Genomic DNA, 16,662 nt, shown 5'->3' with positions numbered 1-16,662 from the left:
TTAAAATATTTAGCGGAAATTACCTTCTTTGGGATCATGTTATATCTGTAACTGAATTTGTCATTGTGTTGTCATACAAATTTTCAGAAGAGACTTCTCTTGCCAGGCATTTGCCTGTAATCACAGTGACTCAGGATGCTGAGACAGGAGGATCATAAGTTCAAGATCATTCTCAGAAACTTAGAGAAGCCCTAAGCAACTTAGTGAGACTCTGCCTCAAAAACTAAAAAGGTGTATAACTAATTAAAAAGAAAAAACTTGGGGATGTGGCTCAGTGGTTAAGTACTCCTGGGTTCAGTCTCCGATATCAAAAATAAAAGAAAGAGAAAGACCTCTCTTCCTAAATCAACAGCTTATTTGTTTTGTTCATCATAAGAGTTGTAGTTATACACTGAATTTTTTTTTTAAAGTGAAGTTTTAGTTTTCTTTGCTACTTAAAATAAATTTTTGTCCCTGTTTTTTAAGTGAGTTACTTCATGTGGCCTATTTTTGATATTATACTCAGGAAGGATTTTCTATGAGAATATTTTCTGAAAGGTATGTAATGCCTGACAAATTTGAAATTAAAGTGATATTTAAACAATGAGCATTTTATGAAACTGTCTTTATTTGGTACAATAATTTTTTAATAATGGTTGTTGAGGATTCAGGCTTAGCCTACAGGTAATAACTTTGGAAAGACAAATGTGTTACTTTAGGCCAGACTCAAACTTCAGGCTGACTTTCTTAAAATATTTAATGTAGATTCATTTGGTTTATAAAGATGTAATTCAGGTTAAAAAAAAAAGCAATATACTCCTGATGCAGCAGCACATTATCTATAATACTAGTGACTCAGGAGACTGAGACAGAGGATTTCAAGTTTGAAGCCAGCCTGAGGAACTTAGTGAGACCCTGTCTCAAAAATTAAAAGGGCTGGAGGTGTAGCTCAATAGTAGAGTGCCTTCGTGTTCAATCACGGTAACCCTGCACCCAAAATATGTGTGTGTGTGTATCTATATGTATCTCCAACGGACCATTCAACTGAAATTTATTAGGGAACATCAATAAATTATTGCAAAAAGTTTTGAAAATTATATTTAAAATATTTTAAACTTCATAAATGATAATAAAACTCAATTCACTTTAAAAGAAACAATATATGTTAGCATTTTAATAGGAAAATTAACTCAGAAGCTGTTATGTATCAGTCCTCTATTTTGTTTAAAGAGAAAGCCTCTTTCTTTTTCCTTTTCTTCCTCCCTTTCTTCCTTTTTCCTTCATCTTTAGCTGTACCTAAAAGTTCAATCATAGCATCTAAAGGTTGGAGGGGAATTTAGAGATTACTTAGTTATCTACCTTCACAACATACTTCTTAGATGCTTAACTTCCCTCTTTAGCCAGTAGATTTGATTAGTCAGCATCTGCTTGGAATTCATCTGTGTTGAGACATTTTTTAAAGCAAGCTGTGTCACACAGCATATTCCTTAATTGTTCTGAGTTTGTTTGTCATTGTAATTGGAAATTTGAAGTTCTTCTTAATGTTGAGCTGAATTTTTTTTCTGTTTCTGTATGTTTGATGATCATGTCTTTGAATTAGTTTCTTGCCTAGAATATAAATTCCTGATATTTCATCTTATTCCAATATAACTACCAATCCCTAAGCCATAGTATGAAATCTGGCAAGGGTAGCTAGGAGAAACTTTTTAGTCCCTTTTGGCAGTCTGAAATCAGACAGTGTTCAACCTGAAAATGTTCAAGTTAGTCTGTCTAGTAATTGTTTCTGAAGTGTGGATTTAAATCATACACTCATGATTTAAGTTCCAATAGGAAGATAGCTATTGAAGATAGTGGAATTCAGAGTTTGAAGTTTTAAGACTTGGGATTAAGTCCTGACTTTTAGAAGCTGCGTTACACAGGGCACATTGCTTAATTGTCCTTAGCTTACTTTCTGATGGCTATAGTTTGACCAAATTGATGAGAATATAAGTGGAATTGTTTTTATAGATTTATGTAAGTTGGCACTAAGTATTACTAAGAATCATTGTTTGTTTTTGTCTAGGGTCACCACAGTGCATTAGGGATTTAGTTAAGTGTTCAGATTCATATGGTAATTCATATGAAATAGTGAACATATACTGAAGTCCTTGTGGATATAGATCATCACATAAATTTATATACTATTATTGAAAAAAGTCAAACTGATGTGCTGCCTCTCATTTGCAGGTAGGGTTCTTTCACAGTCTACTCCCGGAACTCCATCAAAGACCATAACAATATCAGAAAGTGGTGTTATTGGATCAACTTTAAATTCTACAACACAGACACCAAATAAAATAGCCATCTCACCTTTGAAATCGCCAAATAAGGTAAAAAAAAAAAAAAAAGCCACAAATGCCAAATGTTGTGGTTTATGCATTTATTTTTCTACTAGTCACTTACATATTTCCATTTTCATATATTTCTAAGCAAGTAATAGGCACTCACTGAATACTGGGTTTATCTAGTAATCAAGGATTTTTCTCCATATTTTTATTGGTACATTATAATTATACACAATGGTGGGGTTCATTATTAAATATACATACGTGCACATAATATAAGAATATAATTTAGCCAGTATTATTCCTCATATTTCTCCTTTCCCTCTATTTTTCCTCCCCCACTCACCCATCCCTTTTCTCTACTCTTTTGATCTCCCTTTAAGTAATTAGGGATTTTTGAAAAAATAAACACTTATTTAAATACAGGGTAACATAGAAATCATTTTGCATGTTAAATTGATTTCTGTGGCCCATATGAATATGGGCATATTAAAAATCTTTTGAATGAAGTTGTTGTATAAGTAAGTATTCAGTTTCTATTCAGTTAATATTTAGCAAAATTATTATCTTTGGGGGAATTACATATATAGAAACAATGTAAATATAAAATGTTAAAGTAACTTATGGAGATTTGAGCCTTTTTTGGATAATAGGACTCAAGAGTACTAGAATTTGCTAGTAGATGCTGGTAACCATAATACAAATACATTTTATTCAGAAGCATTCAAAAGATTTTCATAATTTGTTTTCATTTTAAGGTGATAAAGTACCTACTATTTTACTCTTAATAATTAACTCATTTTTATATAATAGATGTCATTATAATAACATTAAACAGTTTAAGTTATGTTTTAAAGTCATATTATTCAGGTAGAAAGCCAAGCATCATTATTCTATAAAGTGCCACCCTTGTGCCTGTGGAAATGTATTACCATTTGTACCTGCCTTCTTCCTTGATTTGCAATTGTTTATAAATAGAACAAACATTAAACATTTGCCTTACATTTTTTAATAGTCTAGAGGTTGACTTCTATTATAATGGAACTTGAATATAATGTATAAATACGACGTCTCTTACAGTTTATTAAACTAGCCATCTACCTGCATAATCATATGGACAATTTTTTTTTCTGAAATGGAATGAATCAGCAGATATTTGAGTGCTTACTGTATGCCATGCGTAGTTATAGGCACTGGAGAAAAACATAAGATAAGGTTTTTAATTTCAGGAAGTTAGACTGAAACATAAATAGTTGCCCCACAGAATTATAATACATTCAGGTGAATTGATGAGGTGTGTGTGTGTGTTTGTGTGTTTGTGTGTGTTAGGGAAGGCTTATGCAAAGAAGTCTGTTGTTGAAAGATATTAACCTTAATGAGTGGTAAGACTTAGCTGTGAATGAGCAAGCAGAAGGGGCTTTTTGGATTGAGGCTTTACACAAATATGTAAAAGTGTGCCCCTTTCAAGGAGTTATGTTGTTTTAATAGTGTGAGAGCCATCCTAAGATTAGTTGGGAGATTTTACTATTTTCAAGGATGTTTGGATTTTCCTGTTCATAAAGACTTTCTTTGGCTTCTCATTGCTTATAGGATATAGTTCTCACCTTGTCTACATGTTGGACCTAGGAGTTTTAATAAATACTAATGCTTGGTTCTCACATGCAGAGATTCTGTTGTATTCTTTCTGGAGTTTGGCCTGATATCAGAATTTTTGAAAGCTCCCTAAGTAGTTCTAATGGTAGCCTAGATTGAGAGAGCCTCACCCTAAATAAGTTGGGATTCATATTTTTAAAAAGAAGATTCTAGTTGGGTGCACACCTATTTCCCAGAGAAGTGCAGCTTGCCTGACAGCTTGTCCTTAGTATCCTTCCTCTGCCATTTTGATAGCTCCATCCATTTTCTTTCTTTCAGAATTTTCCAGGCTGAGACCAGTTTCTGTGTTCATGTATTCCCTAAACTCTGAGGATATGTGTTAGGTACTCCTAAGAACTTTGACTGCATTTAATTCTGGTGGCTAGACCAAGATAAGCTTGAGAGTTTGTTAATCTTAGTTGCCAGCTGATGATTCATAAGTCAGTTTCTCCTCTTTTCCAGTTATCACCCATTCCTAGACATTTTCTTGGTTCACTCCTGCTGTAAAGCCCTACTATTCTCTATATTTATGAATTCTCTTCTTAATTTTTTTTTTTTTTTTTTTTTAAGAATAGAAGGTAAGTGATAGGGATGCTATCTTTTAGTAAGTCTGGCATGAATGTCATGTCCTTCTTTTTAGAGTAAATGGGAGTTTACAGCTGGTAGTTCTCAGCTTTGGAGCCTTACTTCAGCCATATTTTGAGACAGGAGAAAACATATCTTAGTCTAGAGAGGGAAGATAGAAGGAATAGCTGATTTGGACAAAAACATATTTAGTTCTTAGACACAATTGTCATTGAATCTGCCTAATAGGAAGCTGAGTGGAGGCAGTGACTAAAAATATGGATATAAATAAGATCACCCAAGGAGCATTCAGTTGTATGTAGAGTGAAAAGATAAACAGGACTGAACCACAACATATAAAGTGTCTTAAAAGGCCCAATAGAAGAGAATTAATGACAAGAGAGGTAGTAAGAAAAACTTCATGAAGGGTGTGAAAGGAAGGATATTCAAGAATGTCACTGAATGTTGAGAAAGACAGTAGAATGAATCAGATGTAACTTTCCTATTTACATATATGAATATAATACAGCCAGTGTAACTCCACATCACGTATAACCACAAAAATGGGAAGTTATGCTCCATGTATATATGATATATCAAAATAGATTCTGTCGTGTATAACTTAAAAGAACAATTTTAAAAAAAATCCTTCACACAAAAAATGAACTTGGCCAAATCTACATGGGATAAATTGATCAAAACTGAATACACACCTACAAATGTAAAACTGGGAAAATCTGAATAAAGTCTCTGCATCAATGGATTAAAAAAAATGGATTAAAAAAAATGATACTGAGCCATAATTGCAAATGTCAATTAAGAAAAAGACTAAAGCTGGGCATGATGGTACACACCTGTAATCCTAGCAACTCTGGAGGCTAAGGCAAGAGGATTGCACAATCAATGTCAGGCTTAGCAATTAACAAGACCCTGAAAATATTTATAGTCTCAAAATAAAAAATAGAAAGGGATGGGGATATGTTCAGTGGTACAGCTCCTGTGAGTTATGTCTACAGTATTAGGGGAGGGGAGGACTAAAAAGTAAGGATTTTCTGGAAATGTACTTGTTGCCATTGATAGCATCAAAACCCCAAAATAAAACAAAATAAAACAACAAAAAACCACACCAAGCATTTACTGTTCCCTTTCTGCTCACACACACAACCTGACCACCCCTGTCTACCTTGACTCTGCTGGAACTTCTCTCAGTATTTATCCTTTTTTTTTTCTTTTTCTCACACATTTCAATTTATTTTCATTCACCACTTCTCAAAGTGATTTAGCATCCTTTTTTTTTTTTTTTACATCTTCATACATGTATTTTGTATGATGAGGGTCTCCTTTTACTATCCTTGCTATTCCCCTTCTCCCTCCCTTTCCCTCCTACCCCTATTCCCTATCTAGAGATAATTTTTCTCCCTTGCTCTCCCTCCCAACCCCATTTTGAGTCACCCCCCTTATATCAGAGAAGACATTCAGCATTTGTTTTTTGGGGATTGGCTAACTTCACTTAGCATAATTTTCTCTAATGCCATCCATTTCCCTGCAAATGCCATGATCTTATTCTTTTTTATTGCTGAGTTAATATTCCATTGTATATAAATACCACATTTTTTTTTTTTTATCCATTCATCCACTGAAGGACATCTAGGTTGGCTCCATAGTTTAGCTCTTGTGAATTGAGCTGCTATAAACATTGATGTGGCTGTGTCCCTGTAATATGCTGTTTTTAGGTCGTTTGGGTATAGTACCAGAAGAGGAATAGCTGTGTCAAATGGTGGTTCCATTCCCAGATTTCCAAGAAATCTCCATACTGCTTTCCAAATTGGCTGCACCAATTTGCAGTCCCACCAGCACTGTATGAGTGTACCTTTTCCCCCACATCCTCGCCAGCACTTGTTATTGTTTGTCTTCATAATAGCTACCACTCTTACTGGAGTGAGATGGTAACTTTAATTTCTCTGATTGCTAGAGATGATGAATATTTTTTCGTATATATTGTTGATTGATTGTATATCCTCTTCTGAGAAGTGTCTGTTTAGGTCGTTGGCCCATTTATTTATTGGATTATTATTATTATTATTTTTGTGCTTATCTTGTTCAGCTCTTTATACACCCTAGAGATTAGAGCTCTATCTGATGAGTGAGGGGTAAAAATTGGTTCCCAGGATATAGGCTCCCTATTCATCTCACATATTATTTCTTTTGCTGAGAAAAAACTTTTTAGTTTAAATCTGTCCCATGTGTTGATTCGTGGTTTTAATTCTTGTGCTATAGGCGTCTTATTAAGGAAGTTGGGGCCTAGCCCCACATGATGGAGATTAGAGCCTACTTTTTCTTCTATTAGAGTCTCTGGTTTAATCCCTAGATCCTTGATCCATTTTGAGCTAACTTTTGTGCTGGTGAGAGAAGGATTCAATTTCATTTTGTTGAATATGGATTTCCAGTTTTCCCAGCAACATTTGTTGAAGATGCAATCCTTTCTCCAGTGCATGGTTTTGGCACCTTTGTCTAATATAAGGTAGTTGTAATTTTGTGGGTTAGTCTCTGTGTCCTCTATTCTGTACCATTGGTCTACTAGCCTGTTTGGGTGCCATATTTATCCCTTTTTATATTGGGTACCACCACAAGACCCAGACTCTTGGTCATCTTTTATTTCCCTTATCTAATCCCCTAAAGGCTCTCAGTATCTTCTGTTCCATTTTCTATCTGTCCCTTTCTTGAAATCCTTTGATGTGTCCTCTCAGAATAATCCCTTAAATCCTCACTTTTTTACTGAATATCCCTTTTCTCTTCTTGACCAAATGGATATTTGGCTCTCTTCAAGTATACTTATTTCATAGCAGATCTCTAAGTGTTGGCTGTTTTTCTCTTTCAGACCTTACACCACCAAACCTGAAAGGGGAGGTAGAAGGGTAGGTGATTCCCCTGTTTCTCACTACAATTTCAGACCATTCTCATTTCCTTCTCCATCTTTGAATCTAATATTACTAGGTTCAAAAGTGGGAAATAAAGCGTGTCCAGTGTTTTCTCAATTTAATTGAAATTTTAGTTGTCTCTTATTTCAGGACAGATGTCTTTTGTTATATTTCTTTTCTAACGTAATCTTATTTCATAAATATTGATTAGACACATAAATAATTATTAAGCTAATAAAAATATAGCTCTGCTTTCTTTTTGCTCTACTTTCTTTTTGCTTTTTTTATTACTTTCTTTTTGCTCTAGATTTTAGCAATGTTATCTTCTACTTACTGGCTGTTAATGTCGATTTTGTTCTATAATCTTATTCTTTTCTGTTAGTATTGTTTTATTCATAGTTTGTTTCAGTTTATTTCAGAAATACAGTGTGGTTTAGCATGGAAATTTCTACGCATCTAATATATAACATTAGTAGACAAAGGAAAATAAATTTTGATAATCTCAGTAAATGCAGAAAAATCCTTGATAATATCCAATCTTCATTTTGATTAAAAAATACTTGAAACAGTCAAATAGGACATTCTCATAATTTGAAAACAGAGAAAAATACATCAAACTTTATGTAATGGTGCAGTGTGGAATGAGGATACCTACTTTCAATACTTGTTCAATTCTCCTGCAGGCATAAGTTAATGCAAAGCAAGTAAAAGAAATAAGTACATAGGGCTTCAAAGGAAAAGAAAATACTATCATAATTCACACATTAAATTAGTTTGTACATGTAAAAATTTTTAAATTGTTATTAAACTATTAGAATTAGCATATACATTTAGTAAGGTGATTAGATACATGGCCAATGTAAAAATTCTTTCTAGACCATTTTTATTTAGTGTAATTATTGATATAATTAGATTTAAATATTTTTAAGAGGGGCTGGGGATGTGGCTCAAGCGGTAGCGCGCTCGCCTGGCATGCGTGCGGCCGGGGTTCGATCCCCAGCACCACATACCAACAAAGATGTTGTGTCCGCCAAGAACTAAAAAACTAAAAAATAAATATTAAAAATTCTCTCTTTCTCTCTCTCTCCTCTCTCACTCTCTCTTTAAAAAAAAAAATATATTTTTAAGAACTTTTTTTAATACCTTTATTCTATTTATTCATTTGTATGTTGTGCTGAGGATCGAACCCAGGGCCTTACATGTGCTAGGCAAGCACTCTACCGCTGAGCTATCGCCCCAGCCCCTAGATTTAAATTTTTCTAACTTACTACTTTTCTCTTTGTTCCATCTATGCTTTGTTATTTATTTATTTATTTTTTTGGGTGGTTTTGGGGATTAAACCCAGGGCCTTGTGCATGCGAGGCAAGCACTTTGCTAACTGAGCGATATCCCCAGCCCCTTGTGCTTTGTTATTTCTTTAACCCATTTTCTGCCTCTTTTTTTTGAGGGGGGGGGGCGTGTTCATTGGATATTTTTTATGATACTGTTTTATCTCAACTATTGTTTATAATTAAAAAAATATTGTTTGGGCTTGGATTGTCGGTCAGCGGTAGAGCACTTGCCTAGCATGCTCGGGGCCCTGGATTCGATCCTCAGCACCACATAAAAGTAAATGAATGGAATAAAGGTATTGCGTCCAACTACAACTAAATAAAATAAATATTAAAAAAAGAAAAATTGTTTTTGGTGATTGCTCTATAGTCAACAGTTTTTTTGGTAATTACTCTAGAGCCAGATACACATTTTTGACTAATCAATCCCTAGGCAAGTGCTCTACCACTGAGCTATACCCTTAGCTTTTATTTTATTTTTTTTTTCCAAATTTTGAGACAAGGTCTTTCTCAGTTGTCCTGGCTGCTCTCAAACTTGTGATCCTTCTGCCTCCGCCTCTTGAATTACTGGGATTACAGGTGTGTGCCACCAAGCTGAACTTGGACACCAATTTAAAAGATCCTCTTGGATACTCTATTCTCTGTTCTTCTCTTGTTTTCTTCTTTGTTTTTCTTTTCTGTTTTATTTTGGATAATTTTTATTGATGTATCTTTAAATTTCTTGATTCTTTTCTTAGTTGCATGTCTACTAGTGGCTAATTTAAAGAAGATAAATTCTGACAATTTTTATAAAAATTTAATTTTAGTATTGGATACTGTGGTGTATGCTTGTAATCCCAGTTACTCAGGAGACTGAGATGAGAGAATTGCAAGTCTGAGGCCATCCTGGACAACTTAGGGAGATTCTGTTTAAAAAATAAATAAAAATAAATAAATAAAACTTTAAAAAGGCCTGGGTATCTAGCTCAGTGGTAGAACACTTGTCTAGCATGCAAATGGCCCTGTGTGTTCAATCTTAAAATGATAATAATAATGATAAAGATGTGGTATGTATATATATATATATATATATATGTGATTTCTAGCATATTCAATAACACCTTTTTTATAGTTTCTAGCTCTACTGAAATTTCTCTTGTGGTCACCATGTGTTGACTGCCTTTCCCACTAGGCTGTCATCATATTAATCATAGTTATTTTAAAGTGCCTATCTGATAGGTGCAACATCTGGGTCATCTCTGAGTTTGGCTCTCATTTTATCACTGGAATGGCCATCTGGATTTTTAAATTTTAATAGTTTTGAAACTTAGAGTATAAGAAAAGTTATAGGTAGGATCACTTTTTTATAGAATATAAAAGCTGATGTAGCACAGAGTGAATCCAGGATGATGGTTCATACCAAATCTGATCAAAAATAGTTCAGGATAGTTGAGCTTTTAGAGAACTGAAATTCAAAGAACTTAAGTATTTTCACAGCTTAGATTCTGAAAAGTTGGATTAAAGAAATGAGGGTTAGTTAGAATCCTAGAAAATCCTTTCTCACAATATATTGGTCTTATTAAAGTACATAAATCTTCCTAAAATTTAGGGTCTATTCACACTTTATGTAACCCTAAGTACTGTTTTTTTTTCTTAATATTTTTATGGTGAACATGCTTATATCTTGAGAAAATCCTCTTTACTTTTTTGAGGATATGCAAGTTCTCTTGGACATCCTTATATGCATTTTATAATATTTTTTACTCTCCCACCCAGGAGTGTTTTTGAATTTGGTTTTGCAACAGATCTCCCCTGTTTTCTTTGTCTGTAGCCATTTAGGTTGTAGAATGTACTTGATTGCCATGTGAGGAATTTCATGGCATAAGCTATGTACATGTGGTTAAGTAAATCTTTTAAGTCTCTGGTTTCTATGGCTAGTATAACTTTTTGAATGCCTCCTCCTTCTGGGTCTTGTAGCTGAAATAGAATTCTATGAAACTTTCATAATTAAATTCCAGATTGAACATTTTGCCAAAGTTACTTTATCATATGCTTATCTATCCCTCCATCCATTAATCATCTTATTTTTTAAAATGTCTTCCAGAGTAAATTGTCTACATCCAGTATATCTCTCCCTAGATAGTTCACAAGTATTTCCTTAACTAGAATTCACTATTTGTCTGTCTCAAGGTTTTTTTTTGGGGGGGGGGGTTGTTACATATACTGAAATATGTTGAAAAATTTTTCCTATTCAATACATTTATACATTTTGTAATATTTATTTTAAGCACCTACTCAAACGTTTATCATTTTATGGTGAAAACATTAAAAATCATTTATTCTGGCTTTTTGAAATGTACAGAACATTTTTGTTGTCTATAGTCACCCTGCTATGACATAGCATACTAGAAACTATTACTGTTATCTATGACTTAGTATCCATTGGTCAACTCCCTATACCCACTTCCCCCTTAGTCTCCCTACCTCTTGATAACTACCATTCTAGTTTCAACTTCTCTGAGATCAACATTTTTATATTCCACATATTTGTGAAATCATGCCATACCTGTCTTTGTTTCTGAAGTATTTCACTTAACAAAAATGATGTCTAGTTCCATTCACATTGTCCCAGATGACAGGATTTCATTAACTTTATGACAGAATAGTGTTTTATTGTGTAAATGCACCACATTTTACTTATCTGCCCATCATTTGATGGACACTTAGGCTATTTCTATTCCTTGGTAATTGTGAATAGTGCTACAATAAACATGTGAGTGCAGATGTCTCTTCAGCATACTGGTTTTATTTGCTTTGGATATGTACCAGGTAGTGGGTTTGCTGGATCATGTGTATTTTTTGTTTGTTGCTGGGTATTGAGCCCAGGCCTCTTATAAGTAGCAAGTGCTCTACTATTGGCTACTCCCCCAGCCCTATCTCTAACTTTTTGAGGCACTACCATGCTATTTTTCTAACTGGCTGTCATAATTTGCATTTCTAGCAACAGGGTTCCCTTTTCTGTATATCATTGCCAGCACTTGTTATCTTTTGTCTTTTTGATAATAGCCATTCTTACTGCAGTGAGATGATATCTCATTGTGGTTTGGATTTGCATTTCCCTGATAATTACTGATGGATACTTTTTTCTACACCTGTTGGCCATTTGTATGTCTGCTTTTGAGAAATGTTTGTTTAGGTCTGTTGCCCATTTTTTAATTAGGTTATTTGTTTTGTGGCTATTCAGTTTTTTAGCTCCTTATGTATTCTGGATATTAATCCTTTGGCAGATACAGTTTGCAAATGTTTTCTCCCATTCTGTAGGTTGTCGCTTCATTCTGTTGTTTCCTTTCCTGTATAGATGCTTTTTAATGCGATGTAATCCTGTTTGCCTATTTTTGCAATTGTTTCCTGTGTGATTTTGGAATCTTGTCCAAAAAATTCTTGCTCATCCCAACTTCCTGAAGTGTTTCCCTTTTTTTTTTTCTAGTAGTTTTATAGTTTCAGGTCTAGCATGTATGTCTGTAAACCATTTTGAGTTGGTTTCTGTAAATGATAAGTGGTAGGGATTTAGTTCCATTCTTCTGCCTTTGGATATTCAGTTTTTCTCAGCACCTTTAAAAGAATGCTTTCTCTAGTGTATGTTCTTAGCACCTTTGTGGAAGATCAGTTGGCTGTAGCTGCATGGGTTTAGTCCTAGACTCTCCATTCTATTCCACTGGTCTGTGTGTCTGTTTTTATGTCATTACCAGGCTCTTTTTTGTTTGTTTTTTTGGTGCTTGGAATTTAATCCAGACCCTTGCACGTGCTAGGTAAGTGCTCTATCACTGAGTATCCCCACCCCAACCATTCTATTTTGATTACTCTAGCTTTTTAAGTATATTTTGAAGTCAGATAGTATCATGCTTTCTGCTTTGTTCTTTTCAATCCAGATTGTGTTAGCCATTTAAGGTCTTTTTGTGGTTCCATGCAAAATTTTAGCATTGTTTTTTCCGAGTTCTGTGAAGAATATGTCATTGATATTTTGATAGAGATTGTATTGAGCCTGTAAATCACTTTAGGTAGGGTGGACATTTTAACAATACAGATCTTCCAATTCATGAACATGGAATAACTTTCCCTCTTCAATGTGTTTAATTTTTTGCAGAGTTGGGACTGCTGGGGCATTGAACGGAGAACTTCATACATGATAAGCATGTATATACTCTACCACTGAGCTGTGTCCCAGCAGTCTTATAACTTTTATTAGAGATCTTTCACCCTTTTGGTTAAATTTATTCCTGGGTAGTTTTTATTTTATTTTGTTATTATTATTATCTTTTGTAGTTAATGGAAATGTAATTGCTTGCCTGATTTCTATTTCAGGTAATTCGCCATTGGCATTTAGCATATAGCTACAGGTTTTTCTATGCTGATTTGTGTCCTGCAACTTTGCTGAATTCATTTATTGATATAGTTTTTTGGTGGAGTCTTATGTACTTATGTTGAATAAGAGTGGGGAAAGTAGGCATCCTTGTTTTGTTGGATTCAGTTTGCTAGTTTTTTTTTTTTTCTTTTTAAGGATTTTTGCATCTGTGTTCTTTAAGGATATTGACTTTTAGCTTTCTTTTTTAAATTTGTCTGGTTTGGGTATCAGAGGAAAGCTGGTCTTGTAGAGTAAATTTGGGAGAATTATTTCCTCTTTAATATTTTGGAATAACTTAAGGAAAGTTAGTAATAGTTGTAGTTTAAATGTTTGGTTGAAATTGGCACTAAAGCCATCTCATCTTGGACTTTTTTTTGATGAAAGACTTTTTATTACTATTTCAATCTCATTACATGTTTGCTAGTAGTCTGCACAAATTTTCTTTTCCTTCATGATTCAATCTTGTAAAAATGTATTGTCCAGAAATTTGTTTATTTCTTCTAGGTTATAAAATTTGTTGGTGTGTAGTTTACTCACAATCTCTAATGATTCTTTGTATTTCTGTGGTTTCGCTTGCAATACCTCTTTTCATCTCCAATTTTATTTATTTATTTTTATTTTACTTTTTCTTTTACTCTTTTTCTTAGTCTAGCTAAAGGCTTGTCACTTTTGTTCATCTTTTCAAAGAATCAGCTCTTCATTTGTTCATCTTCTCTATTGCAGCTTTAGTCTATATTTCTTTTATTTCTGCTCTGTTCTTTAGTTCTTTCACTAATTTTGGGCTTGGTTTTTTCATTTTTTTCTAATTTTTTGAGATTTAATGATAGGTCATTTGTGACGTTTCCTTTTTGAAATTAATTAATTAATTTTTGTGGTGCTAGAGATTGAATCCAGGGTCTCATGCTAAGTACTTATTCTTTTACTGAGCTACCACCCTAACCCCTCTGGTTTTTCAATGTAGTATTGATTGCTATAAATTTTCCTCTTTGTAATGCTTTTGTTGTATACCATGGGTTTTGGTGTCTTGTATCTCCATTTTCATTTATTTCAAGAAATTTTAAAATTTCTTTATCTATTGGTTATTTAAGAGTGAGTTGTTGAATTTTTATGTATTTGTATGGTTTTCAAAGTATCTTAAAATTATCATAAAAATAGGAAATCAGAGAGAGAGAAAAACGGAATATAAAAAACTCTACACTTGTATTCCATTCCTCTATTATCAATTTTTGATATTCCATTTCATATCTTTTTGTATTCCCCATCTTGGCATGAAATATGCTAATCTTTTTTTTTTTTTTTTAACCAGAAGAGAGCCAGGTTGGCTATATTAATGTCATACAAATAATATAAGAACTTGACAAAATCCAATGCTCTTTGGTAATAAAAGCAGTCAATAAACTAGAAATAGAAATTACCTCAATACAGTAAAGGCAAAATATGAAAAACTCATAGCCAACTTCATGAAATATGCAAAGCCTTTTTGATGTATTTCCTAGTAAAGGGAAAATTAGTGACTCTCCAAGTTATTAAAATTTCTTTTGTAGCTCAGATAGATTTCAATATTTTTTTTCCATTAAGTTGAAGGAGAATTTGATGGGTTTATAGACAATTAAAATTAATTTATTTTCAGGCAGGGTGATCCATGCCTGTAGTGTTGGCCCTTTGATAGGAGGATCGGATCATTTGAGTCCAGGAATTTTAGGGCAACTTGGGAACATGTGAGGACCTAATACTTAATAATTCCCCCCCACTTTTTTTTTTAACACTTTGATTTTTGGTATAAAATCAGAAGAAATTCAGTGTATTAATGTGGATTGTTACAATAAATATCCTTGTGTTCATATATGCTTAGCTGTGAGAACAGTGTTTATATTTATTTAAAAATAGGAATATGGGCTGGGGTTGTGGCTCATCGGTAGAGCGCTCGCTTAGCACGTGCGAGCCCTGGGTTTCATCCTCAGCACCACGTAAAAATCAAAAATAAATAAAATAAAGGTATAAAAAATTATAAAAAAATTATTTAAAAAATAGGAATATGATTGTTCCTGAACAATCATTTCTACTCTGGCAGTACTTAATATTCATTATGGTTAGAAAAAGTAATTTTTAAAAATAAGTTCCATTTATCTAATAAAAGATGCGTTAAACCTTTTTATGTTGTAACAGTCACATTTGTAACATAGTTTTATTGCCTTGGTTAATTGTATTGTTAACCTACTATAGATGAAATTATTTAACATAGAACAGTGACTTTAAGTGTTCAATTTTTTTTAATTTTTATTTTGTAGTTTTGGGTGGACACAATATCTTTTTTTTTTTAATGTAGTTGGACACAATGTGTTTATTTTATTTATTTATTTTTATGTGATGCTAAGGATCGAACCCCAGGGTCATGCATGTGCTAGGCAAGTGCTCTACCGCTAACCCCAGCCCACAAATATCTTTATTTTATATTTATGTAGTGCTGAGGATTGAACCCGGTGCCTCATGCATACTAGGCAAGCACTCTACCACTGAACCACAACCCCAAACAAGTTTTCAATTTTTATACACATTTTTGTTTTAGAGAAGCATGATAGAAGAATTTCAAGCATAAAAATGTTACATTAAGATGAAATTTTGAGAGGATGTACAATTAAATACAAGTTCACAGAAGAGAAGGAAAATTAAATTTCTGACTGTTAAATAATGGTTTGTGGATATTTTTTGTTTGTTTGCTTTTTTTGGTGGTACTGGGGACTGTACCCAGGGGCATTTTACCACTGAGCTGAATATTCTGCTGACCTGTGGGGTCCTGCTGCCAGGGTTTTAAAACTATTATTACTAGAAATTTAAAATATCTTAAGCTGAAATACTATAATTAACCTAATGTACTTTTCATCTACCTTTAGAATTAAGAGCTTACCTTATTTTCATATCTGTTTCTAATTTTAAGTTAATTATATTATTTTATCTGTAGATATTTCTTTAGGTATAAAAAATTGGGGCTCTTTTTTTTCTCCTTTTTTAACAAACACTTATCTTTCAACATTATAACAACCTATGCTGTATTCACATTTCTATATTTACATTGTGTTTGAATAGAAATCCAATCCCATATGTCTATTTTATAGTTTACAAATGATTAATATTTCTCTTAGTTCATCTCCTTCTTTACTTTTTTTTTTTTTAATTCAAATTGGGTTGTTTATATACTATAGTTTGTTATTGGAGTCAGCTGATTGCATATCTCTAATCTCTCAATTCTGCCATTTAGTTTGGAGGTTTCCTGGGACCCAGATGGCTCCTGTACCTTTAGACTATACATGTATTTTGTAGATATTTTCTCCCTATCTATGCTTACCTTTTTGTTCTCTAAAGAGTACTATGTGTGTGCGTGTGTACGGTGGCAGTAGGGGGTAGTGGGGGTGTGTTGCAGGGCAGACATTTTAAATTGTGATGAAGTTTGACTTACAAAAAAAATTGTGTGTGTGTGTGTGTGTGTTGTGCTTTGGGTAGTATATCTAAAAAGGCATCACCAAACTACCTAAAAT

General features: G+C 33.4%; 1 protein-coding gene across 9 annotated transcripts in view; it reads left to right on the top strand.

Moving 5' to 3' along the window:
* Nucleotides 1-16,662, top strand: part of Lin54 (lin-54 DREAM MuvB core complex component) — a 76,633-nt gene that overhangs the window by 28,164 nt on the left and 31,807 nt on the right. For 8 of the 9 annotated variants that reach the window (XM_078021494.1, XM_078021489.1, XM_078021491.1 and 5 more), the window contains exon 4: nt 2,206-2,348. The exons of the other annotated variant lie outside the window; for it this stretch is intronic. In XM_078021494.1, coding sequence (XP_077877620.1) covers nt 2,206-2,348 — 143 coding nt within the window. The remainder of the gene's footprint in view (nt 1-2,205; nt 2,349-16,662) is intronic. 9 annotated transcript variants of the gene reach the window in all.

Source organism: Ictidomys tridecemlineatus, chromosome 9 (assembly GCF_052094955.1).
Source record: "Ictidomys tridecemlineatus isolate mIctTri1 chromosome 9, mIctTri1.hap1, whole genome shotgun sequence".
In the NCBI taxonomy this organism is placed as follows: Eukaryota; Metazoa; Chordata; class Mammalia; order Rodentia; family Sciuridae; genus Ictidomys; species Ictidomys tridecemlineatus.
Note: the sequence above shows the minus strand (reverse complement) of the source record. Positions and strands in the feature narration are given on the sequence as shown.